The sequence below is a fragment of the Lotus japonicus genome, chromosome 6 (genome assembly GCF_012489685.1).
Source record: "Lotus japonicus ecotype B-129 chromosome 6, LjGifu_v1.2".
Taxonomy (NCBI): domain Eukaryota; kingdom Viridiplantae; phylum Streptophyta; class Magnoliopsida; order Fabales; family Fabaceae; genus Lotus; species Lotus japonicus.
This window is the reverse complement of record NC_080046.1, coordinates 9,466,953-9,491,952: the sequence shown is the minus strand read 5'-3', so window position 1 is coordinate 9,491,952 and position 25,000 is coordinate 9,466,953. Positions and strand designations below refer to the sequence as shown.

The 25,000-nt window shown below is 34.2% G+C and overlaps 3 protein-coding genes across 6 annotated transcripts; 1 reads left to right on the top strand and 2 right to left on the bottom strand.

Annotated features, from left to right (window-relative positions):
* The first annotated feature begins 3,881 nt into the window (after window positions 1-3,881).
* Window positions 3,882-6,997, top strand: LOC130723460 (microtubule-destabilizing protein 60). Its single transcript, XM_057574532.1, has 7 exons — window positions 3,882-4,015; window positions 4,141-4,200; window positions 5,356-5,397; window positions 5,472-5,582; window positions 5,661-5,720; window positions 6,089-6,183; window positions 6,591-6,997. Exons 1-7 carry the CDS (start codon window positions 3,986-3,988, stop codon window positions 6,718-6,720), a joined length of 528 nt encoding a protein of 175 aa, XP_057430515.1. The 5' UTR covers window positions 3,882-3,985; the 3' UTR covers window positions 6,721-6,997.
* Window positions 6,998-12,170: 5,173 nt separating this feature from the next.
* Window positions 12,171-13,613, bottom strand: LOC130724856 (uncharacterized). Its single transcript, XM_057576125.1, has one exon. It carries the CDS (start codon window positions 13,611-13,613, stop codon window positions 12,171-12,173), a length of 1,443 nt encoding a protein of 480 aa, XP_057432108.1.
* Window positions 13,614-15,590: 1,977 nt separating this feature from the next.
* LOC130726362 (uncharacterized) lies at window positions 15,591-17,334 on the bottom strand. Of its 4 annotated transcripts, none has more exons than XM_057577617.1 (5): window positions 17,175-17,334; window positions 16,812-16,921; window positions 16,630-16,702; window positions 16,193-16,361; window positions 15,591-16,119 (listed from the first exon to the last, which is right to left on the bottom strand). In XM_057577617.1, the coding sequence occupies exons 1-5, from the start codon at window positions 17,290-17,292 to the stop codon at window positions 15,834-15,836; spliced, it is 756 nt and encodes a 251-aa protein (XP_057433600.1). In that variant the 5' UTR covers window positions 17,293-17,334; the 3' UTR covers window positions 15,591-15,833. The 4 variants fall into 4 exon arrangements, with proteins under 4 accessions (XP_057433600.1, XP_057433599.1, XP_057433601.1 ...); XM_057577616.1 differs by having other exon boundaries at window positions 16,812-16,924; window positions 17,175-17,332; XM_057577618.1 differs by having other exon boundaries at window positions 15,591-16,093; window positions 16,206-16,361; window positions 16,812-16,924; window positions 17,175-17,332.
* Window positions 17,335-25,000: the final 7,666 nt, after the last annotated feature.

Here is a 25,000-nt window from a genome sequence, read left to right as displayed (position 1 = left end):
ATATATATGTGAGCCCACATGTTAGAAAAATATCTAACACCAACGACTTGCAAATGCATAATGTAACATTGATTTTCGAGAAAATTAATTTTGAGATTCTGTCGTTTTGTCACTTAGTATCTGCTTAGTTTTCCCTCTCAAATTAAAGAACTAATATTTTTAGACAACGTATTTAATTACCATTAACTAGAATTGTCCATAGTTTTGAACACCAAATTTGACTTGTTGGTTCGATTGGTCCAACCGCAAACCGGTCAGATGATCGGTTTAGTTGAAAGAAGAAAACCGTTGATCTCAAAACTGGTGGCAATAGGTTGAAACTAGTCAAAACTCGTGCTATTGAATAAATCAGAAGTATTTGAATCAGTCATATTTAAAAAAATCTAAAAGTTCCAGAAAATCACAAAAAATAAAAAATATATTTTAAATATAATAAAAATTTAAATAAGTGTGCAATATAGGAGGGAGTGGCGTGTACGCTTGGCTTCTGTTCGGAGGGAGTGCAACACTGCCGTGGATTTCCAGACTCATTTGGGGGTAGATTGTCCACTGTTATGTGTGCGTGTGATTAAGAGACCCTAAACGGAGCTTCAAAACCTTCTTATGAGGGACTCGTTCTCTAATATTAGTTAGTTGTTAATGTTTGTAGTTTTTCGAAGCAGGAAAAAAGGAGAGTTAGAATACCCCACCCACATATATGAACTATTTTTAAATCTTTTTATCATTCATTTTTATTTTATAAAATATACATTATGTAAATATTATGTCAATTTTAAATTTAATTTCACTTAATTTTTTAATATTTTATTTAAGTAAATTAGTTAATATATCATATAATATTAAATATATTATATTTAATTATTATCGGTTCAATCATAGTAGAACCGTGAACTAGTGTTTTCACGAGTCTAATTGACTGGTCCTGTTTTTAAAACATTGATCCATAGCATGGGACGTGATTGATTATTTATCCTCGTAAAATATAACTAAGATGATAATATATCATAGCTAAAAAAAAAAATTGAAACCCTCTTTTTTGTCAAGAGATGAAGATCCATTGTCCTTTATTTTGTGTTTTATTTTTACGTCTCACTAATAAAATTGTGTCATGTAAGCATAAATATAGAGTTACGAAAACTTATAATATGGGGAAAGAGTTAGGGCTTGATTGATTCTTGTTCTGATTTTCTATAGCCCAACATATGAATGTTTCAATTTTAATCCTTAAATAAAAACGAAATTATGAAAGTGGCGACAATGACAACGGTAAAACAACGTCAGTTTTAGTTCAGGTCTATATGAAAATTGTAGCTCATTAGGTTAGCTTGGTGTGGCTTCAAATTGTGTCCAATTTCTAGTTTTGTATATCAAGATATGAATGTCTTAATTTTAATCTTTAAAATAATAATTAGAAAATGAAAAATAATGCGTATAAATCACGTTGCTTATAAAAAAAAAACGTATTAATCACGTACATAGATTCTTATACTGTTTTGTCTTATTATAAAAGTCATAATTTTAGCTTGTTTGAACACCCATAGATTTAACTTGTTTGTTGTCCCATTAGCTTTTACAGAAGCTTTCTTATTCTCTTTTATCTTTTTAAAGTGTGCAAACAAGTTATAATTTAGATTTGTTTCAACCCACCCATCCACATCAGCTCCCATATGACACAAACAACTCTACTTTGACGAATAATTTTCAACTCACCACAATTTAACAAATACTTTATTATTTTTATTATTTAAAAAAAAACTCAAATGCTTGAGCAATATAATTATGTAAAATACATGGAAATTGTATATATAAATTGAAAATTATTTACCAATATTTAATTGAAGGTAAAAAAATAAGTAAATGAAATTTAAAATACAGAAAAAAAAAATTATTAAAACTAGACAAAAATAATAGTACGCTTAAGGTTACAAATGAGTTCATTGCTATGCTTTTTATTATATTTTTTTCTTTGACTGGGAATTCTTATTGTTATAGTTGTGGGATAAATCCTTGGGATGGAAGGGTAGTAGAGTTTCCCCTAAAGTGAAAACTTCAGCATTTTTTTGTCAAGGAAACTTTAGCATTTGAACTCTTGATATTGCTTTGACAAAAGATTAAGAACTCTTGATATTGCGGGCAGAGTTTGTCTTGGGTCACAATCTACTTCTACTACACTCTTGGGCTTGAGTATTTGAAATGTTAAAAGTTTGATTTCAGATATACACACATATGTATATGTGTAAATAAAAATCATGTCAAAGATCATGAATTTAGAAAAAAGACAAAGTAACATGATGGAAATATATATAAATTAAGGGTATATAATTGTAGTTATAACGGCTGTTAGTTTTTAAATTTACAAACCTCGCATAATATAACTATATATACAAAAGAATAAAATGGATGCAAATTATAAAAATTTAAGAACTAATTTAATTTGTCCATATGATCAAAATCATTAGTTCATTACGCGTAAATCATCTGTTGTGAGTTATTCTAACTTAAGTAGATATTTTGGGTTCGAGTCTTTGTAAATGGAGCTGACTATACTTGTTTATAAATAATTTAGAAGATAGCTTTTAGTTTGTTATTTCTTACCATAAATTTTGTAGTGCTATATTCTGTCTAGTTGATGTTAAGAGACAGAGCAAGGATTATTACAGATTCAAGAATGACATGAAAGTGTGTTTTTGGTTGGTTTGACGGCTTCAACAAGAAACATTTGAAAGCAGGCTACTAACAACCTTTTGGTCCACACTCTTGTCACTTTCCAAAGTGATGTAGTACTGTACTCTTATTGTAGTAATGAAAATGACTCAAAGCAAGTGTGGCAGAGTCAATCCTATAAACCTAACTTGGAATGTTATATATAAATGTAAACAAGGTGAAATCCTATATATGAGAAGTATAAATTGTATTTGAGATGAACTGTAAGAAAGTTTTGGGAATTAAACAAATTAAAAGGTGAACAAGGCTCTTACAATGAGGACATATATTGATCTTCATATGAAATATTATGAATTAGAGTAGGGGCTATTGCTCATATAGGATAAAAACAATAATGCTTACATTTGGGGTTAAACTTTTGAGATTTGAAGAAAACTAAACATCTCAAAGGATTAAAAAAGCAGAGACTATAGCAGAACTTAATCGAACCAAATAAGTAATGTTCTTGTTAGAAAGATAAATGGAACACATTATACATGCATATTTTCCTCTTTCCCCTTTTGTGGTCTTTTGTTTTTGTAAATCCACCCACTGACATGAAAATTCAATCTCAATTGGCATATCCCCCTCAGTGCCGGACCAAAACTGAATATGATTTTTCTTTACTTGCTTTAGACAAACCTTCAGTTGATTTGCTATGTATCATGTTTTGTGAATTTGTCATAAGTTAATTAGCATTCAAACTAACTTTCTCTCTTCATATTCTATCAAACTTCCTCTTTTTTAGTATTGTAATCAAACATTAGTTTTACTAATTGCTTAAAGTGCCACTGAACTCGTTTGGATACAGACTAAGGAACGCTCATTAGAGTTTATATAGTGCTTTTTATTTTAGCAGATAATTAAGCTCCGATAAATTTTGTTTGGTTCGTGCACAGACAGACTCATTATCACTAACTACTACAGTAAGTAGACAAATTTCCAATAGGCTAAGAGACACCTCAGTGTTCTCCAAATTATCAAATACAGCATGCCAATAAACTTTAAATTAATGAATGTGAACCAGTGATTACCCCTCACTTAAGCTAAGTGGAAATTTGAAGGAACATAGAAGGGTTTGACAAATATATGCTTGAGAGGGAGGTTTAATCAGAAAGTTTGGTGCAAGAGAGCATACAAATCCCAGAGCATGTTGGTGATGTAGCAACAGAAAAGAAAAAATTTCAGACAGTCACCAACCTCCAAACTTCATCTTTTCCCACTCTTTATATAGTCCCACTCAGCTCAATAACAGCTACACACACATCACACTTAATTAAACATGGAGAGAGCAAACAAATCTGCTTTGAAGGTTGGGGTGCTTATAGTTTCTTTAACTGTTGTTTTGTTCTGTTCCCTCTCAGTGGTAGAATAGTGTATTAGCGTGTACTAAATTTTCACTTTTTTTGCATTTCTCTTAATTTTCATTGGTGGAAGTTTGTGAAGAACACTTCACACTCTGCAGCTCAATGGAGCAGTGCTAATTCTAGAGGAATGGTGAGATGTTTAACTTCTTTTTTACCTTCACCTATAATCCTTCAAAAGCCACTCCTTGTTTTGTTTTGTTTTGTTTTGTTGTCACATTAGTTAGTTGCATATAAAAACTGAACTTCAATTCCTCAGAATGGTGGAGGAATATGAGTTTAAAATTTACGTTTTGTATCATTGTATAGGACAAAGATACTTCTTCCTGCACTTGTTTTTAGTTCCATTTCATCTTAAAGGTTAAAACTTCAAAGTTCATTATGAAACTCACAAAATCGCGTCCGAAATATTGATTACTGGCGATGTTATTAAGCACATGTTTGTATACATGGTAGAAAGCTACAATGAAGCTAAAACCACTGTGAACAGCCACAGAAACTAAGTAAAATTACTTCTGTCCATCATAATTTTGGCTCACCATAATTTTTCACCGTGTGTCCAAACATACACTTAAATTACAACTCTTGCATACTTGACTAGATGGGCATACAACCATTCTTATATGATACAAAAAAAACACACACATATATATAGCAAGTTGGATTACCAACTTGTAGCTTTAATCCATATGCATAAGGATTATTCTTTTGTGTGTGCCTGCCACTACTCATTGTGCCATCATCATTACTGTGTAACACAGGCACACAAATATGAAATTAATATTTTACATATATAAAATCCATTTAAGACATGCATGCACATTTGTGAGGAGCATGAGTGAACCATTTCACCTTAACAATATTATCGTTGAAGTCCACCTAACAATTTGTCCATGCAACTTTTCCAATGTTATCATTTCTCAGAATTGACTAAATTTCAAATATGTTAAAAAAACTTGATAAAATATTATACTGCAATAAATGAGAGACTTAAAAAAAAACATCATTAGTGATTATTTTGGACCACCATACTTTTTCACTGAGATTAGACTCGGGAACAATGCAGTCCTTTTCCATAACTTACATCAAAGAGCATCACCGCACAATGGACCCCATAATGATCACACTAGTACTCTTTGTCTCTTACTTATTTCATTATATTAGAATGTTTTATCACTCCCCTGTCTGTTTCTTGTCCATTATTCAATACATCATTGATTCTTTAAAAACTCTTTTAGCTTATTATACATGATTGCCACCTAAATTAGCATAATTGGATGTTTCACAGACAAAAGATGTACTCAAAGACAGGTTCGATGACAAGACCAAGGTAATTAATTTACATGGTGTATAGCAATATCTTCTTTAGAATTTGGTAATGGATTTTTGTTTCTTTAATTCTAGGCTTCACCAAAGTCTCCTCCAAAGTCTCCTCCAAGAGAAAATACTAAACCGCAAGAATTCAAACTCCACACTCAAGAAAGAGCTGTGAAACGTGCAATGTTCAACTATGCAGTAAGAAATGTGAATGATCTGTTTCTGTTTCAGAAATGTCACGTCTTGTGATTAATGAATGTGGTTAATTTTGCATAGGTGACAACAAAATTCTATATCATGGAGCTGCAAAAGAAGCAAGAGGAGAAGTTACAAAAGGTAGTAGGCATATATAATATAATACTCCATCCGTTCCTATTTATCTCTTTAGGAGGAAGAGAAGATTCACACAAATTAAAAAAGCAATTAATTGTGTTGATTTTCATAAAAGTATTATTTGTTTTCCTATATCACCCTTTAGAATGCATTTTATCTTTCTTCATTTATTGTTTCTTTAAGTGCATTTCTTGGAAAAACATCAATTAATGCTCTCTTGAAACTCTAAGTGGACATATATATAGGAACACAAAATTTTCTTTAAAGTTAACAGTTAATAAGGAACGGAGGGAGTATTAATGAAGTTACATGATTCTAATTATGAGAATGGAATATTTTAGAGAAAATTAATGAAATTCATTCATGAGCAGATGATTGAAGAGGAAGAGATACGTATGCTGAGGAAGGACATGGTTCCCAGAGCTCAATTGATGCCTTATTTTGATAAACCATTCCTCCCACAAAGGTAAGAACAACAATATATATAGGTGAAATTGCATAGGACATATGCATGTTAAGATGGAAAGAAATCTTTAAAGTAGCTACATTTGGAAGCTAGGAGAAGGAAAAAGTCCCTACATGGAATTGGAATTATATCCCACTGAATGAATACCTGCTTGGAAATCCTTCTAGCTATAACTCAATTCTATAGAGAAAATCTTTTGAGTAGCTTTTGGGCGTCAGAATTAAGTCCTAAGAAAAATAAGTTGATCCAAATATGCTATAAGTGACATTTTGTAGAAATTTAGTAATGACATCAGAATAGTTCATTTATGTAGAATTGGGACGTATCAAAAACTTCATACACTGCTTTAAAAAATATATATCAGTATTTATAATTTGAAGAACTACAATATCAAATTTGACATGCAGGCCAAACAAGACTGTTCCAAGACAATCATGCCTCCACATGATGAGTGGGAAGTGCTGGAGCTGCGCCACTGGAAATGAACTCTACAACTTACACCACTGTGGTGCTCAAGCACTTAAGCCGATTAAGTAAAAGCTCTTTTACAGTTGTGGGACGGAGCCTGCAAAATGTTCTCATCCTTGCATTTCATGCATGTTGTACACTATCCATAGAAGAGAAAGCAGAGTGTTGTACTATACCACCATGTGATAAACTAGCTACAACTTAGGAGGGGAGATTTTCATTGTCACAAATAAAAGATCAATCGAGTTTCTTTTTGGTGTTCTTCGATTTTGGGATTTTGGATACCATGCCATTGCCTTGTACTTGTACCAATTTTCAAAGAAAAGAATAGAATCATTTTCTTCTATATTTGCTCGTTTTTGGTAAATTAGTTTCATATACACACGATGGATACGTTCTGAAGTGGTTCTAACAATTAGATGTTCATTCAGCGTCGGTTGGGAAACGCCACAAAAACTGTTCCACGTAAATAGTGCGAAGAAAAAGAAGAAGAAATTATAAGGTGAAAAAGGTTCTTCCACGTAAATAGTATTAAGATTTAAAAATTAAGAACCTTGAAGATGCTCTTACTTCCAATTAGAGTTTTCTCTTAGCCACGTCTTTATTCACCAACGTGAACAGTAAGTTTTGTGAAAATAAATTACAATCAATATCCTTCTGATTTTGATTTATCATTTATCAATACCATATTGATTTAGGCAGGCTGATTGGATAATTCAAAATTATTCTAAAATTTGATTTTGGTATGTTACAAATTCCATCAAATTAGCAACTTTTTTTTTTGAAAGTTGACACATATTAAAATCAAGAAGCCATAGAGGCAGTTACATCAGACTCAATCAAACAGACACAATCCGGGAAAACCTCCTCAATCCAAACGCAGTTGGGATACCTTGAGGAGTTCTTAGCCAAGTAATCAGCTACAGAATTACCAGATCGTTTAACAAAAGACAAAGTAAAGCTAGAAAAATAAGAAACCAAATCCTTACAATCCTTCAAAATAGAAATAAAATAAGACGCACCCTGCATAGACTTATTCCAAGCTTCAAAAAGCTGTAAGCAATCAGTTTGGAACTCCACCTCCTAGATGAAAAGGTCTGTAGCAAGTGAAAGACACCATCGGAAAGCAAGAGCTTCTGCAACTAGAGGTGACAGAGCCTCCACCGGAAAAGTTGTCGCTGCCGCCATGACCTCCCCATGCTGATTCCGAGCTACATAGCCCAACCCAGTTGCGCAACCAGCCACCCAAGAACCATCAAAATTCATCTTCACGACATCATGCTGTGGCCGCTTCCATGAAGTATCAAAAACACGAGCTTTTGGCGGCGGACTGATGCGTGGAGAAACTGCAATCACCTGCAACCGAGCCAACAATGTATCGAGATGAGGTTGTATGCCATGAAACACAATTCGATCTCTTCCACATAACATAGAGACCCGCGAGTAGGACTTGTATGACATCATTATCAGCGTGCTCGAAGAACCACTGCAAGAAATGAGCCACTATCATGCTAGGACAATTAATCATTCATAAGCTTAAAAGAGATGGAAATGAACATGTAGAACTTATGAGCAATACAAGAAAGCATATGACATTCATTCAGCCTTCAAAACACAAAGGGGACATAAAGGATCCACCTCCATCCCACGCTAGCAGAAACTCGCCCACAACGACAACACATCCTTGCACAACCGCCACACTAATTCCATGGACCGAGGGAGCGCCTTCGCCTTCCAGATTTTCTTCCAAAAAGAGCAAGGCAAGGATGACGCAGGAGTAGTGACTAGTGAGGCCTCTTGCATAACCTTTTGACAAGCCAAGAAAGCATATCCTGACTTCGTAGTGTATTATTGCCCATCCGGTGTTGCTGGCCAAAGAACCATATCCTCTGTACAAAAGAGAGAAAGAGAGACAGAAACAATATGTTGAAAAAAAAAATGGAGTATAAACATAACTTAACACCATCCTGTCCCACGAATGGGATCCAATATATGTTAAATCAGAAACAAAATGCATATATGTCCCGAAGGTGGTTTGAGCTCCCAACAAACTAGAAGAAGTGGAAGGGATCCAATCCAATGATCGTGTCAAACTCGCACTCGACAACCATCTCCAACTCTCTAATGGCACTCCTTCTTAAGCATATATATATACCTCGTTTGAAAAATGCTAGACCCCACAAATCTTGGTCTATACCCCTATGAGAGATCATCCCATTGGGCTAAAGAGCAAACCACAAGTGGTTTGGACACCATATCTTTCACCCAAAATATTAAGGCATTGGGTGTATGTGTTCACTAACTTATAAGTGCTCAAAGTTGTCTTTGTTTTCCAATGTGAAATTTACTCACACTTGATATCACAATTAACAGAAATCTTAACCTAGCTTTCAGAGGAAGCTCAAGGAAGAAGAAGAATCAATTGTATTGAATCTTGTAGAAATGAATATTCAGATTACAGAGTGTTTATGCTAAGCACTATTTATATGGTAAACCCTTAACTAACAGTAGTTATAACCATCCTAACAAACTGACAGCTGGAAACAACTAACTACTAACTATTACAAATGAGTCCTTGAAATCTTGCTTTTATTACGTACAAGTCCTTGAACACTCTAGTATTTTCACACCCTCCCACAAGCTGGAGGTCGAAAGATATCTATCATGGCCAGTTTAGCTGTAAACCCTTGAAAGACTCGTGGTTGGAGTGCCTTGGTAAAAACATATGCAACTTGTAGTGCCGTAGGAATAGGTAGCAACTTGAGAATTCCAGCTTGAAGCTTTTCCCGAACCACATGGCAATCAATATCTAAATGCTTGGTTCTTTCATGAAAAACAAGATTAGCAGCAATGTGAAGAGCACTTTGGTTATCACAGAACAGAACTGGTGTTGCAGTGCAAGTGACTTTAAGATCCTTCAAGAGATATAACAACCATTGAAGCTCACAAGTAGCATAAGTCAATGCCTTGTACTCTGCTTCACTGGAAGATCGAGACACAGTAGTTTGTTTCTTTGCCTTCCAAGAAACTAAGGATCTTCCAATATAGAAACAATAGCCTGAGATGGACCTCCTTGTATCTGAGCATCCTGCCCAATCAGCATATGAATAACCTTGTATATTGATAGAAGAAGTCCTAGGAAACAACAATCCTAACCCAGGTGAAGCTTTCAAGTATCTAAGAACCCTCTATGCAGCTTTGAAATGTCCATCCATAGGATTAGTCATGTACTGGCTAAGTTGTTGTGTTGCATGTGAAATATCAGGCCTAGTAGTGGTGAGATACAAAAGCCTTCCCACTAGTCTTCTATAAGCAGCTGGATCCTCATATGGCTTTCCTTGTTCTTGAGACAATCTGATAGAGGGATCAAGTGGAGTAGCAACTGGCTTACATCCTAAGTTTCCTGTTTCTTGAAGCAAGTCAAGACAATACTTTCTCTGACAAAGAGAAATTCCTGAAGAAGAATGAGCAACTTCAAGACCAAGAAAATACTTCAACACCCCTAGATCCTTGATTCCAAAAGCCTGAGCAAGAGAGTCCTTGACTGACTGAAATTCAGTCATTGTGTTACCAAATAGTATCACATCATCCACATATACCAGCAAGCCTGTGAAAAAGGAGTCTTGGAATTTAACAAAAAGAGAATGATCTGATGCAGTTTGTGTAAAGCCAAGAGCTTCTAGATGAGCTGACAATTTTTCATACCACTTTCTGCTAGCCTGCTTAAGTCCATAAAGAGACTTCAACAATTTGCAAGCTTGATTTGGCTTTTCTGAAGTCACCCCTGCTGGTATGCTCATATACACATCTTCATCCAAGTTGTCATGTAAGAAAGCATTATCTACATCAAGTTGATGGAGATGCCAATTCTGAGAAGCTGTCAAGGCTAAAATCACTCTTACTGTGGTTAACTTTGCCACTGGTGAAAAAGTGTCAAAGTAATCCAAACCTTCCACCTGATTATAGCCCTTTGCTACTAACCTTGCTTTATACCTAGCAAGAGTCTCATCTGCATTCCTTTTAATTCTATAAACCCATTTGTTTCCTATTAGCTTTACTCCTTCAGGTAAATCTACCAATTTCCATGTACCATTTCTCTCAAGTGCTCTAATTTCTGCCTGCATAGCTTCTTTCCAGTGTAAATCTCTGTTTGCTTCTGCAAAAGTAGAAGGCTCCTGATCCTGAGAAACGTTGAAAGCATAAGTTTTGTGTGCAGCAGATAGCTTTTCATCAGAATAATGATGAACAATACTGTGTGCAGTACTGCTGCGAGTAGGTAGAGCACTATATTGAAAATTTGCTAAGCGTGCAGGCCTTTTGAGTGGTCTTGTGGATCTTCTGATTTCAACTTCTGCTTCAGCTGTGATTGAGCCAGGTTGAGGAATTTCATCTACTACTTGAGTGTCAAGAGTAGCATTTTCATTGGAAGCACTTGAGGTTATCTCATTTTGTGCTATATCTTCAATAGAAGCACTCGGGGTCATCTCTCTCTCATCTCCTTCAGTTGATTGAGTTTCAGGAGCAACATTCAGTTTCTCATCTTCTGCATGTGTTTGTAGATCAAGACAATTCCAAGCAGGTGAGTTGGAACCTTTGTAAGGCAACACATGCTCATGGAAGATAACATCTCTTGAGATAAAAATTTCTTGTGACATAAGATCTATCAAGACATAACCTTTCATTCCTTGCTTGTATCCCAAGAAAATGCATTTCCTAGCCCTTGGATCTAATTTGGATATGTTATTTGCCAGAGTGTTGGCAAAGCAAAGTGATCCAAAAACCTTCATCATTTTCAAATCCACTGCTTCTTGATATAGCAGCTCATATGGTGACTTATTCTTCAAAAGCTTACTAGGTATCCTATTCATAAGGAATACAACATGCAACACAGAGTAACACCACATTTTCTTAGGTAGTTTAGATTGAAACAATAAAGCTCTTGCAATATTGAGAATATGCTGATGCTTCCTCTCAACCCTCCCATTCTGCTGAGGGGTACTCACACAAGATCTTTGATGAACAATGCCTTGAGCAGAATAGAATGCAGGAAGAAGAAATTCTGGCCCATTGTCACTTCTGATAGCTTTTGCTGTCTGTCCAAACTGAGTCTTAACCAATGGGATGAAATTCTTCACTTGTTGCTGAACCTCACCCTTGTTGTTGAGTAATACAACCCAAACAAAACGGCTATAATCATCCAGAACAGTGAGGAAATACTTGTGATTATGAACAGAAGCTTGAGCAAAAAGACCCCAAATATCCATATGAACCAGGTCAAAGCATTTTTGTGTTTTTTACTAAAACTAACAGTGAACATTTTTCTCTTTTGTTTGGCCAAATGACAAACATCACATACAATGGACTTACTAACATCAATAGAGTTATTTACAGTGTGTAAAGCAAGTAATCTATCATGGGATAAGTGTCCTAACCTGAAGTGCCATAAAGCACCAGGTGGAATGATATGACTAAAGTCATTTATTTCAGAAATAGAACTATGCTGAATTGAAAAACAGGTACTAGAAGAAAAACACATCAACATCATGGTGTTTTGCTAACTTATGAACTGAGACTAAGTTGTATGTGAATTCAAGCACAAAAAGAACATGTGTCAAGAGAATGGTTTGTGTGATTCTAACAGTTCCAGCATAGCATGTTTTGATGATAGTACCATTAGGCAATTTAACACTAATTGGTTTCACTTCAGTGAGTGTGTTAAAAGACATTTTATAAAAGCATATATGATCACTTGCACCTGAGTCTATAATCCAATCTCTACTATCATAATGTTGAAAACAAGATAGAGCAATAGGATTACCATGTCCTGTAGCATCTCCTTCACAAGCAACTGCCTTCACCACATGATTTACAGAAGCACTACCATTCTCCGATCCTTTCTTTGAAGTTGTGGTCACATGCTGAATCATGTCTATGATTCTTTTATACTGATATGCAGTAAAAGGTTCTTCAACTCCTCTCTGTGAGTAAACATCATCATCATCTGGATCATCAGTGGAATCAGAATTTCTGGATGCATTGTTGACATGACTTGTACTACCTTTGGAATTGAAAGTAGTTGGATATCCATGTAGCCTATAACATATCTCAACAGTGTGTCCCGGCTTCTTACAATGAGTACAAAATTTTCCTGTGTTTGTGTAGGAAGAACCACCAAATTGACCTTTTCCATATGGTGGCTTCTTTCCTTCTGCAACATTCACTATTGCTAATGAATCTCCTTTCTCTTCTGTCTCAGTTTTCCTCTCATGTTGTGTGGCTAGAGAAACAACCTTAGCTAATGACGGTAGAGGATGGCTCATCAGAATCTGTGATTTCACCACTCCAAAGCCATCATTCAACCCTAAAAGGAATCTGATAGCGTTATCCTGTTCTCTGAACAACTTCACACTCTCAATAGCATCACATCTACAAGGGACAGTGCATCTACATTGTGGAATTGGACGATAGTGTTCCAATTCCTCCAAGAGTATCTTCAACTCAGTATAATACTCACTCACATACTTTGAATTTTGCTTCAAATTACTGATTTCATTATGCAATTCAGAGATCCTAACTAGATCCCCTTGAGAAAATCGATCTCGCAAATCTCTCCAAGCATCACATACATTTTCAAGAAAAACTATGCTATTTGCTATAGAGATTGTAACCGAGTTAAGAATCCATGAATGAATCATGCTATTGCAACGATCCCAAGCCTCAAAGTTTGCATCAGTTGCTGCTGGTACTGGAATTTCACCGATGATGAATCGAAACTTGTTCTTCGCGACCAAAGCACGCTTCATCGATCTTGCCCAAGCGTTGTAGTTCTTCCCATTCAGAGGTGGATTCACCATTGTTGCTGCAGGATTATCACTGGAATGTATATAGTAAGGTGATGCGGGATTCTGAGCAGGATCAAGCACCACTTGAGGATTTTGATTTTGATTCTGACGATTCACCATTGTTGCAGATTGCGGAAGCTTTGATGATTATGCTCTGATACCATAACAGAAATCTTAACCTAGCTTTCAGAGGAAGCTCAAGGAAGAAGAAGAATCAATTGTATTGCATCTTGTAGAAATGAATATTCAGATTACAGAGTGTTTATGTTAAGCACTATTTATATGGTAAACCCTTAACTAACAGTAGTTATAACCATCCTAACAAACTGACAGCTGGAAACGACTAACTACTAACTATTACAAATGAGTCCTTGAACTCTTGCTTTTATTACATACTAGTCCTTGAACACTCTAGTATTTTCACAACAATAATCTCCCCTCCAAATGTGAGTCTATGTTAAGAGAAAACGGAAGCCTCCACATAATAGCACCGCCATTGGGATGATCAAGGGGATACGTCAGTGGTCACAACATAGCTATGAAGACTTCCGATACAAGGAGTTGTCATTATGGTCAAGCCAATTATCGGCTCTGATACCATTGTTGGACCAAATGAGATAATTACCCAAAACATTAATGCATCGGATGTATGTGTCATTATCACATGGGCATTTGCTCACAAAGATATATTTTTTATTCGAGATTACAATCTTGAGTAGAATGAAGATAATGTATTGGCAAGAATGTTAGATCACAAGGAAGTTCTCTCACTTATAAAGTGCTCAAAGTTTTCTTTATTTTTCAATGTGAGACTTACTCACACTTAATATCACAACAATCTCCCCTTCAAGTATGATTCTATCTCAAGCGAAAGCGGAAGCCTCCAAATACTTGCTTCGTCGTCGGGATGATCAATGAGACACATCGCTAGTCACAAAATTGTTAGGAATACTTTCGATACAAAGAGTCGTCACCGTGGTCAAACAAAGCATCAGCTGATACCATTGTTATACCAATGAGATGATTAAAACTACGGTGAATCATTGCATTGGGCTAAAGAGCAAACCACAAGTGAATTGAAAATGACATACCCTAACACTATGTTTGGTAGAGTAGAGAGAGATAGAGAAGAGAGAGTAGAGAATAGAGAGATTGAGTAGAGAGAAATATGTGAGAAATAAAGTGGATTTAAGAGGTTGTTTGGTATGATAGAGATAAAGGAGAGAGATAAGAAATAATGAGGTGGAAAAAAGATAAAAGATTAACTTTTGATTAAAATAATATTTTTTTGAAAAAAATGAACAAAGTGGCGGTTTAAAACCGCCACTAAGTAGCCAAAATTAGAAGAAAAAAAAAACGCAGCCCCCTTGTTACTGTTCCATTTTTCTCCAAATTGGAGATACCCAAAAAAAGGGGTGGGCCTCACCTCTGTAACCCCCTCCCTCCTCTCTTCTACCAAACAAGGTAACTTCCTCCATCTCTCTCCTATCTCTCTCTCTTGCATCTCTCTCTTTTCTATCTCTCTTCTAACAAACAAAGTGTAAAACCTTAAGACCTTAGGTGTATGAACCTTCTCATTTATAGTGTTTAAAGTTGTCATTATCTTCTAATGTGAGACTTACTCACACTTGATATCACAACACTTTCTTCACTTCCTAAGATCACTGAGAGAAATAAACTGCCTTAAACACCTGCCCAAAGAGGGAAATGGGCCGATTTTAGAGCCGCCACCAATTATGATATATTACATTCCTAAAACTAGTATTTAAAATTTACCCGACTAATTAAAAAAAATTACATAAGTATTTAATAGATATAAAACCGATTGTCCAGTTGATTGACAATTATTCCATGGATGGCTTTCAATTTTTCTCAACTACTCTATACTATTCATTATTGATTATTGATTATTGATTATTAGCTATTGCATATCAGTATATGTGATTGGACTACTGACCTACTCATTGAACTTGTGTCGCCGTGACCAAATCTATTGGCTGGTTGAAATGCCTAAATATGTAGCCCTGTTGTATCGTGATGGAAAAAAAAAACCTGGAAGAACCAGAACAATATTTCAGAGCCAAGGACTGGGGAACATTTTTCATCAAAACAACTCACCTTTCAAAATTTCAAATTGAATTTACACTACAACACACCTTTGGCTATTTTTTTCAGTCCATTTAGTATATTTCCTATAAACTAACACTATGATACAAAAACCAAGGACACAATATTATACAGAGTTTTCCCTTCTATTTATAGCTTGTTTGCAGCTTCAGCTTCTCCCTCGAATTGATTCTGGATTCATAATCAATGGTATAAGGGTTTCCAGACATGGACTTAACCCTTGGTCCTAACTATGGTAATGGAGCCTCTACCCTTGGTGTGAATCCTAGTAAGGGCTGCAACTTTTTTTCCTGAGATACCAAACCCACTTGTTGAAATGCAGGGATGTGTGACAAGATCTCCTACAGGGTGTGGAATTGGCTTTGATGGGTTCATCAGCATCTGGTGGTTTATATCTTTGAGTGTTGTTTCCCCTTCAACTCCTCCAGGCTTCACCAACTCAAATGGATAAGCTATTTTCTTCCAAGAACCTCCTGAAGAGAAAAGTGACAGAAGGACACTTGAGTGAACAATTGTTACTCTAAAAACAAAATAAAAGATAAAGATGCTGAGGTGAGAGAGGAATGAAATACTAAATCAAGTAACTCCTCTTTAAGAATGTTGTACTTGGAACTGAAGCATCATTCTCATCTGATGACTCTGTAGATGCACACTTCTTCTGAGCAGAATCATGTTTGGCTGCAGCTGCATGTGTTTGATTTTGTGATGATGATAGGTTCCTAGTGATGAATTTTTTATGGTCTGGCATGGAAAGAAATAATCTGCAGTGTAAGTGGTTGTTATGCTTCAATTAATTCCACTTAGACTAAACTTAGTAACAAATTTATAGGCTGAAGTGGAAATGTTAGGTTTGTAATTTATTGCAAATTCTAAACTCCTTTTATGGCCACATAATCTGTATCCAAACAGTTAAGGAGATAATTTTGCACTACATTTCTAACCATGAACAATATAATAAAAGGACTTATTTCCAAAATCATGCTAGATTGAAAATGATAACAGGGGATACCATGAAGCATTTGAGCTGCTGTGGAAGAAAATGTTGGAAATGGATCTTCATGACCAACCAAATACTGGCTTTTCTGTAATTAATTAAATATCTTATCAAGTTTCAAAATATTTAACAATTAAAACATGGGAATTACAATTGAGCAAGTGTAAAGTACATGAACCCTTGCATAGTTAATTAACCTTTTGATCTTGAGAGTAGGATGGTAAGGTTTGCTGCTTGCACCAAATATCCCAGCCAACAATAGCATCTTCAAGATACCCAGTAGATGCATCAGAAGCAAACCATGACTCTACTACAGCAACAACATACAGGCATAATAAGCAAACTAGGGTCAGAAACAAGTAGAATTAGAACCTGTTTGAGTACAAGCTTATAGGAACTTATCTATTAGAAAATGCAGAAAATAAGCTCCAATAAATACTATTTGGTTTGCATCCATTCGGGTACTCAGTGCCCGTTAGTAGCATTACTTGGAAACAAGTGAAGCATCCACAAAGAAATTGAAAATAAAAGAGTAACTTAAAAGGATATAACATATATACCAAGAGTGAGATCTGAATGAGTGCCTCCAATCTCCAATTCCATGGAGGAAGGGCAGTGAGAACACAAGCAATTATGTGTGGTCAAGAACTCTTGTATGCAGGTTAATAGAACATTCATATATCTGAACAAACTGACTACTGTGTTTCACTTAAAATTATTGAAATGGGGCCCTTTATAAACTCTCAAAAAACCCACCTACCTAACCATATATTAGTCAATGCAAATCAAAATAATAAATAGGTTACTTTATCTAGAGTGTTGAGTATGCAATTGGAACTACTGATTGATAAGATTTTTGGTCTGATCATATTGAGGAAGCTGGTCTTTAATTATCCCAGAAAATAAAGACATTTTGGTCACCTCCGGATTTTGCAGATTTTCTGTGGTGGATGCTTAGTACAAGAGCAACAATGTGACATCATATAAGATTAAAAAGTGTTGCACCTAGAAATGAAAGTATTAAAAGATAACTTGAACTGATCAAGGCATCCATGGGGACATGTTTCTTTCATATATTTTTTGTACAAGTGTCCACGTTGCCTGCAAAAAGATAGGAAGAAGCCTACATATATACTACATAAAGATTTGGTTTAATTTTGCTTCTAGAGACAATTTTATTCAAAACAATAACATTCACATCTGAGTGAGGCTAATTCTCAAAGAATTTTTTTTGTCATACACCTAAATCTTTCTCAAGCGAAATCAAACATGTAGTACTAGAATTACCGTTCATTAATTACTAACTTAGTTACCATTATAATAATACAATGTTGAATAAACCATGTTATTAGTGTAGGAAAATGTAAACAAAAGTGGACCATATTGGAAGACCATTTTCCCAAAAGGGATTCAGAGAATCACTTTCGGCTTTTCTAATTCGCTACATATCTTTTTCTTTGGTATAGATTTTCAAAACATGCGTCTATATATCTTTTTCTTTCGTATAGTTTTCTTTTAATTCCTGTTTCTCTGAATGACAAGGAAACCAATGAAGCTACCGAATACTTTGGCTTTTATAGCTTCTCATAATTTTTCAGCCTTGACTTTTTATAATTATTTTTCCTTTTTTATACCTCTAGTCTTCTTAAACAATTTTTACTTCTAGGCTTTATTTTTCGTCAACAGTTTATTTTTAGGCTCTATTTTACTAGCTTCTACAAGAGTAGAAAGAGTGGTTAATTTCAAAAGAAGAAAGAGCGGTTGATTTGCAGTAATACATTTTTCACATGAGGATGTAATGAAAGAAGAAAAATAGAAAGAGTAAATGAGGAAATAAATAACAATTTGAAACCTGTTCTTAATATATACAGTACATAAAGGAACAAACAGACCTTCCATTTCTAATTTCCTTATCCTGGAAGACCTTTGCATTTGAATGCTCCAACCAACGGGATAAGTGCTACAAAGCAGATTTATAGTGTTTCGTGTGGATACTAGAGGAAGAGATTCCCTTCTCTATGCGAATTTTTTTCTCTGGTCTTTTTTAAAACATTATAATTTGTAAGGAGGTAGAATCTAGAGCATGACTAGCTAAAATAATAGTGGTCCATCTATAGACCACTTAGTAAACATTTCCATTTTCCAAAGACAAAATTATCCTCAATAGATAAAATTATTTTCAAAATTATCCTCAAGAAGAATGTGGGAGCGAAAGTAACTGCCCTTAGAAGAATAATCTTTTTATATTGATAAAAGGATAATAGTTTTTGTGTCTTGTCAATTTTGTGTTAATGGTGAAGCTAACATGAAGGTAAGGAAAAAATGAAAACAAAACAATAAAAGTTGAAAGAAATTAAAAAAAAAACACTACATGCAATAAAAATACTGGGAATGTCAACAAAAATGAAAACCAAACAATACCAAAGAAATCAGTGGTGAAAGGTTATTGGAAAATAAAGAAAAGAGTGTCTCTAATTGTGAGAATGTGAAAAGTTAATAAATTGTAGCAAATTTAAAATCATGCAAAACACAAATTCAAAACAAATGAATAAGATGATAATTTAAAATTAAACATACAGGTCACACCCAATGTAAATTATTGAGATAAAAGAAATAAGATAGTAAAATATATGAATGAAATATCTCGCATCTCAAAAATTCTAAGAAATTATATATTATAAATAGATAAATACCGCACAAAAATAAATATTTTTAAGTAGCGAAACAAACTATATCATGACACTAACTTGGCCACTATAGTTTTCAAGCAAAACATGAAGGTGATTAAAATTTCTTTGTTTTTGCCCCTTAAACAAACCATAAGCAAGCTAGTTTGTTAAGAAGTGTCATTGCTCCTTTTCTTGCAGTTTCCTCTGATATTTCAAGCTTTATGGATGGTCTTATAAGGTAGTATAGTATCAATTTAAAGAATGATTATATTAGGCATCAATGTCGTCAAAGAAAACTAGGAATATAATCCGCTCAATTTCAACATCATTTGCATAAAACAAAAACCAAAAAAACAAAAAAAACAGGAGTTATGGCCTTAATGACTACAAAGTACTTACATTTCGTTATGAAATCCATCATAATCCAAGGGAAAAAAAATTACGAAACCCACTTTACATGCACAATGGATGTTTATATAGTGCAATTTGAGATAGGGAAAAGAATAGTACATACTTTAAATACTGAATATATAATCATTACATGTCTTTAAATAGTTTCAGGGACATTAAATCTGATCTTGTCTCCATTCATGCACAATGGATGATGCTAAAATAAGTTCCATATACAGAAAGCCAAAAAAACTTGACTGCTCGTGTGACTATTATGTGAATTTTTATGCCGATCAAGATCCCCTTGATTCAGAGAAAATGACTCTCAGCAAGGATGTCAAAGTAGTTGGGTTTGGTCGAATTTCCATCCTCCAAAAGCTAGGACGTAAAAGCCATAAAGATCAGCGATACCGGTGAGATTCATTAGAAGACTACCTTACCAGACCACAAATAAGGTTGTTCTTAAGAAACTTTGTGTGCAACATTTCATGGCTAGTTGTAACATCTCTTAAGAAGAATGTCTCAGTCTGTGCAAGATCTGTGGAAAACAAGATTCTATACCAATTATTGGAAACTGATACTAGCAGCTCAGATAATGCTCACATAAAAGTTGTGAACTTCAGATACCAAGATGGAATATCACTGCCCACTATTTTCCATGTAGATTTCTCTGACACCAAGAGCATTGTCCATGTAGAACATGATTCTCAGCAAGTGCCACCATCTGTTGAGGGGTTACGATGTTCCACACGCCAAATCAGGGCACCTGAGCGTTACATGGTTTATGATCTTCTTTCAGGTTTTGTTCAAACTCGGCAATGCAAGCACATTGGGAATGATGATGAAAAGTTTTCATTAGTCATATGTAGTACTCCGCAAAGGGATGCTGAAATTGGTAAAAACATTGATATAAAAACTAAAAAGGTGAATTTAGGTCATGTCATTCCAAGGGAAAAATCTGAAACTACTTTATGCTTTTCTGGCTCCTAAAGAAGGTGGTACTTTAGATGCCCTTGAACGCCACATTCTTCATGCCAAGGTTACTTGAAGAAATGCACATCATCAAAGTGGTGGAATTTCTGAGCCCTATTATCAGCCTGGAGGGGATTCAAAAGTGGTTCATGAAGTCTCTTCACGATGTTATTATAATCTCACAGTCTATGAGAAGCATCAGAGGAAGGATATGTTTGGTTCAAAGTTGCTTTTTGGTTAAGCAAGCTAGCTTGTTAACAAGTGACATAGCTCTTTTGCTGCTATTCCCTCTGCTATTCCCAGCTTTGTGGATGGTACTGTAAAGTAGTATATTATCAATATAAAGACTTCATAAATAGTTTGAATAAATGACCAAGCTTATCTGAAGCTCAAGTATGAATTTATGTTAGGCAATTTGGATCTTCACCAAAGCATTGCCTCACATTGTGTCTCCGTGACGGGTGTTCCATATGCCAATAGGAGCAAGGTTTTCAGAGGAAGTGTATTTGAAATTCTTTGACTTCATCTTTTTTCTGAAACAATTTAAGATGTGTTTATTAAAAATTTACATAAACATAAATTAACATATGAAATTAACAGAGAAATTTCTTCCTTTCACATAAATCATATCAGGAAGCGGGATTTCCAATTCCTAAATACAGGACATCACAATGAAAATACAAATTGGAAAAACAAACATGCAGTTAAGCATTTCTTTGGGTAAGTTTATGATTTATCTATAAAAAAATAGAATTGAACTTATTTTTATTTGATTTTTGTATTAATGTTTAAAGAAGTGCTTATATCTAATGAACTCTATTAATGTCATTCAATAAATTTTATAAATACTCTAATAAATAAACTCTTATTTAGTAGGTTTTTATTGATCTAAACATTCGGTCGAGTTTTTTTACTTCTCAACAAAAGATTATAGGGTTCAATTGGATATGAGTTTTAACTAGAACAATAAAAAGACACCAATGAGAGATCTACGAAAATTTTGATCTTGACTTACAAAGGGTGGAAACACGTATCTTATCTCCATCTTCACAAAGCCGCATCTAGTGCAATACTCTCCAATTTGTTCATTCACTCTATAATTTTGCTCACAAATTATAGTAGATGCTTCCTTAGTCTGACCTGAAACAACAACATTCTAATTTGATAAATAGGTGAAACAAAATAAGCCTTGAAAATTAAAAAGAAAAAAAAATCAAACACAAATCACACTCATGATCTTTTTCGCCTTATTTCTACCTACTTTATTATTCTCTCTTCTTTTTTCATCACATCACCCATCATATTTTGTCATTTCTCTCTTGTTCATCATATCTCTTTCTTTGTGCGTTGTGTATTTGTGTGTCACCTAAACTTTTTCGATGAATAAAAGACAGAAAAATGAGATAGGGAAGAAGAATCACACCTCTGTTTTTTCTTCAAGACAACTCTCAGTCAATGCCTTATCAAATACTCTTCATAGCATTTCCATTTGATAAATTTCATCTTCCTCCTCCTCTCCCTCCCCTGATCGAGTTTTTTTTTTGTTTCCTTGTCTTGCCCAGAGTTGATTACTCCCTTCCATTGTTCATTAATAGGAGCCTCTTCATTTGTGGCATTTTGTCCATACTCTTCATGTAAGAATATCTATAAATTTCTTGGAGGAAGCTGCATCTAAGGGCTGCCTCTTCATGCTTGTTCTTCATCCTCATCATTCATGTCTCTTGAATAATCTGAATGACATATCTTCCCTCAACTCCTCTTCTGGAACTCAACCCTTCCTATCTGGGTTCAAGATCCATCATACCATCCAAATCAGACTAATTCGTCTTCGGATGCTTCTCCCAGCTTGCAATATTATAATAACGTCCTTAAGAGATATCATGAAACACTTTTGAGTCCCCTCTAGGCTGATTTTAGGGCTCAGGTGTTTCACCACTTTTATGATGTGAATTTCTTCCTGTAACCTTCGCATGAAGAATGTATCATTCAAGAGCATCTGCAATACTACCTTCTTTAGGAGCTAGAAAAGCAAAATGTAGTTTTAGATTTTCCCTTGAAATGACATCACCTAAGTTCACCTCCTTAGTTTTTATATCAATGGTTTTACCACTTTCAACATCCTCTTGCGGAGTACTGCATACGACCAATGCCAACTTTTCATCATCTTTCCCAATGTGTATCTTGCATTGCCGAGTTTGAACAAAACATGAAAGAAGATCATAAACCAAGTAACATTCACATGCCCTGATTTGGCGTGTGGAACATCGTAACCCTTCAACAGATGGTGGAACTTGCTGATAATCATGTTCTGTAGGGACAATGCTCTTGGTGTTAGAGAAATCAACATGGAAAACAGTGGGCAGTAATATTCCATCTTGGTATCTGAAATTCACAGCTTTTATATGAGCATTATCACAGCTGCTAGTATCAATTTCCAACATTTGGTATAGAATCTTGTTTTCCACAGATCTTGCACAGGCTGAGACATTCTTCTTAAGAGATGTGACAACTAGCCACAAAATGTTGCATACGAAGTTTCTTAAGAAGAACCTCATTTGTGGTCTGGTGATGTAGTCTTCTGATGAATCCCACCGGTATGACTGATCTTTATGGCTTTTACGTCCAAGCTTTTGGAGAATGGAAATTCGACCAAACCCAACTACCTTGACATCCTTGCTGAGAGTCATTTTCTCTGAATCAAGATAACCTTGATCGGCATAAAATTTCACATAATACTCACACGAGCAGTCAAGTTTGTGGGCTTTCTGTCTATGGAACTTATTTCAGCATCATCACATACCTGTAATTAAAAGAATGGAGACAAGATCAGATTTAATGTCCCAAAAATGTCTACTCTCAATTTAAAGGAGATACATGCTAAATGATGTGAATAAAAAGATATTAAGAAAGATTATAATGATTATCTAATAAGAGCAGACAAAAACATTCTCATAGCCACCATATATATATATATATATGAACTTTAAAATGAAGTTAAGTAACTTCCCAATGGACGAAATTTTCTGTTTATTTATAGAATCAAACATCATTTGAAGTTACAAATTTCAATCTAAATTCAAATTTCTTCCCTGACATCGACTCACAAGAAATCATAGTAAAGGTGAGCTTAAGTTTACTTTGTGTTGAAGTATAATTAGCTCAATTTTTTCTCTTAAAGATAATGTTTCAAGTTGTTTGTTTGTTAACACTGGAAAAAAACACATGTGAGCCGAAGAAAAATATGATCACTCCAAAAGAAAAATATTCCAACCCAAACCATCATCATCAATTTCAATTTCAATTTACTCTCAACGTAAAACTACTGAAACCACATATAGAAGAAAATTCTACTATCTTGCCCTTACCTTGCAAAACTATAGATAGGCTTTGGGTTGAGTTTTCCTTTTCGTTCCACATACAATTTGACAATCAACGCCTTTCAAAGTTTCTCACGAGCGAGAGATTAGAGCTGCTAGTTGTACACCCACGCCATTGTTTCCAGAGCCATCTGGGGTCTTGAAGGATTTACAGAGTATTTTCCTTCTTTCACCTCCACTACTACTTAGCAACCCTCTGGGGCCAAACACGACCTTAAATAGTCTAAAGAAATTTAAAATATTAATAAATTCTCATTATCAAGTTTTTTAAATACTATATTATGATTAGTAAGATTTAATATTGTTAATAATTTCCATCATTGACTTGACATATACATTAATAGCAATACTAATTAGTTATTAATAAGAGTTTATATTATTAACTACATTAATTGTTTTAAATTTTTACAGCTTCTAATATTGAAAAATAATAACTATTATTAGCCACAACTTTGGGAAACTAATTTAAAAATAATAATGACAATAATTAATCAAATAATCAATATCATCAATCAATATATTTAAATATATTTGACTTGACATATACATTTGTAACAATATTAATTAGTTATTAATAAGGGTTTATATTATTCATTATATATGTTACTAATTATAATTTCTTACAGTTTCTCATATTTAAAAATAATTCTTATTTAAATTGAATTTTTTAGTCACATCCTGAAAAATATTGAAAATAATAATGATAATAGTCAATATTTATATTTATATTATATTATATTATATTATATTTTATTATATTATATTATATTGTATTATATTATATTATATTATATTATACTCTATACTTTATAATAATATATTATAATATATTATATTATACTATAATATATTTTTATTTTATTTTATTATGTTATACTATATTATATTATCAATACATATATATATATATTTATATTATATTATATTATACTATATTATACTATATTATATTATATTATATTTTATTATGTTATGCTA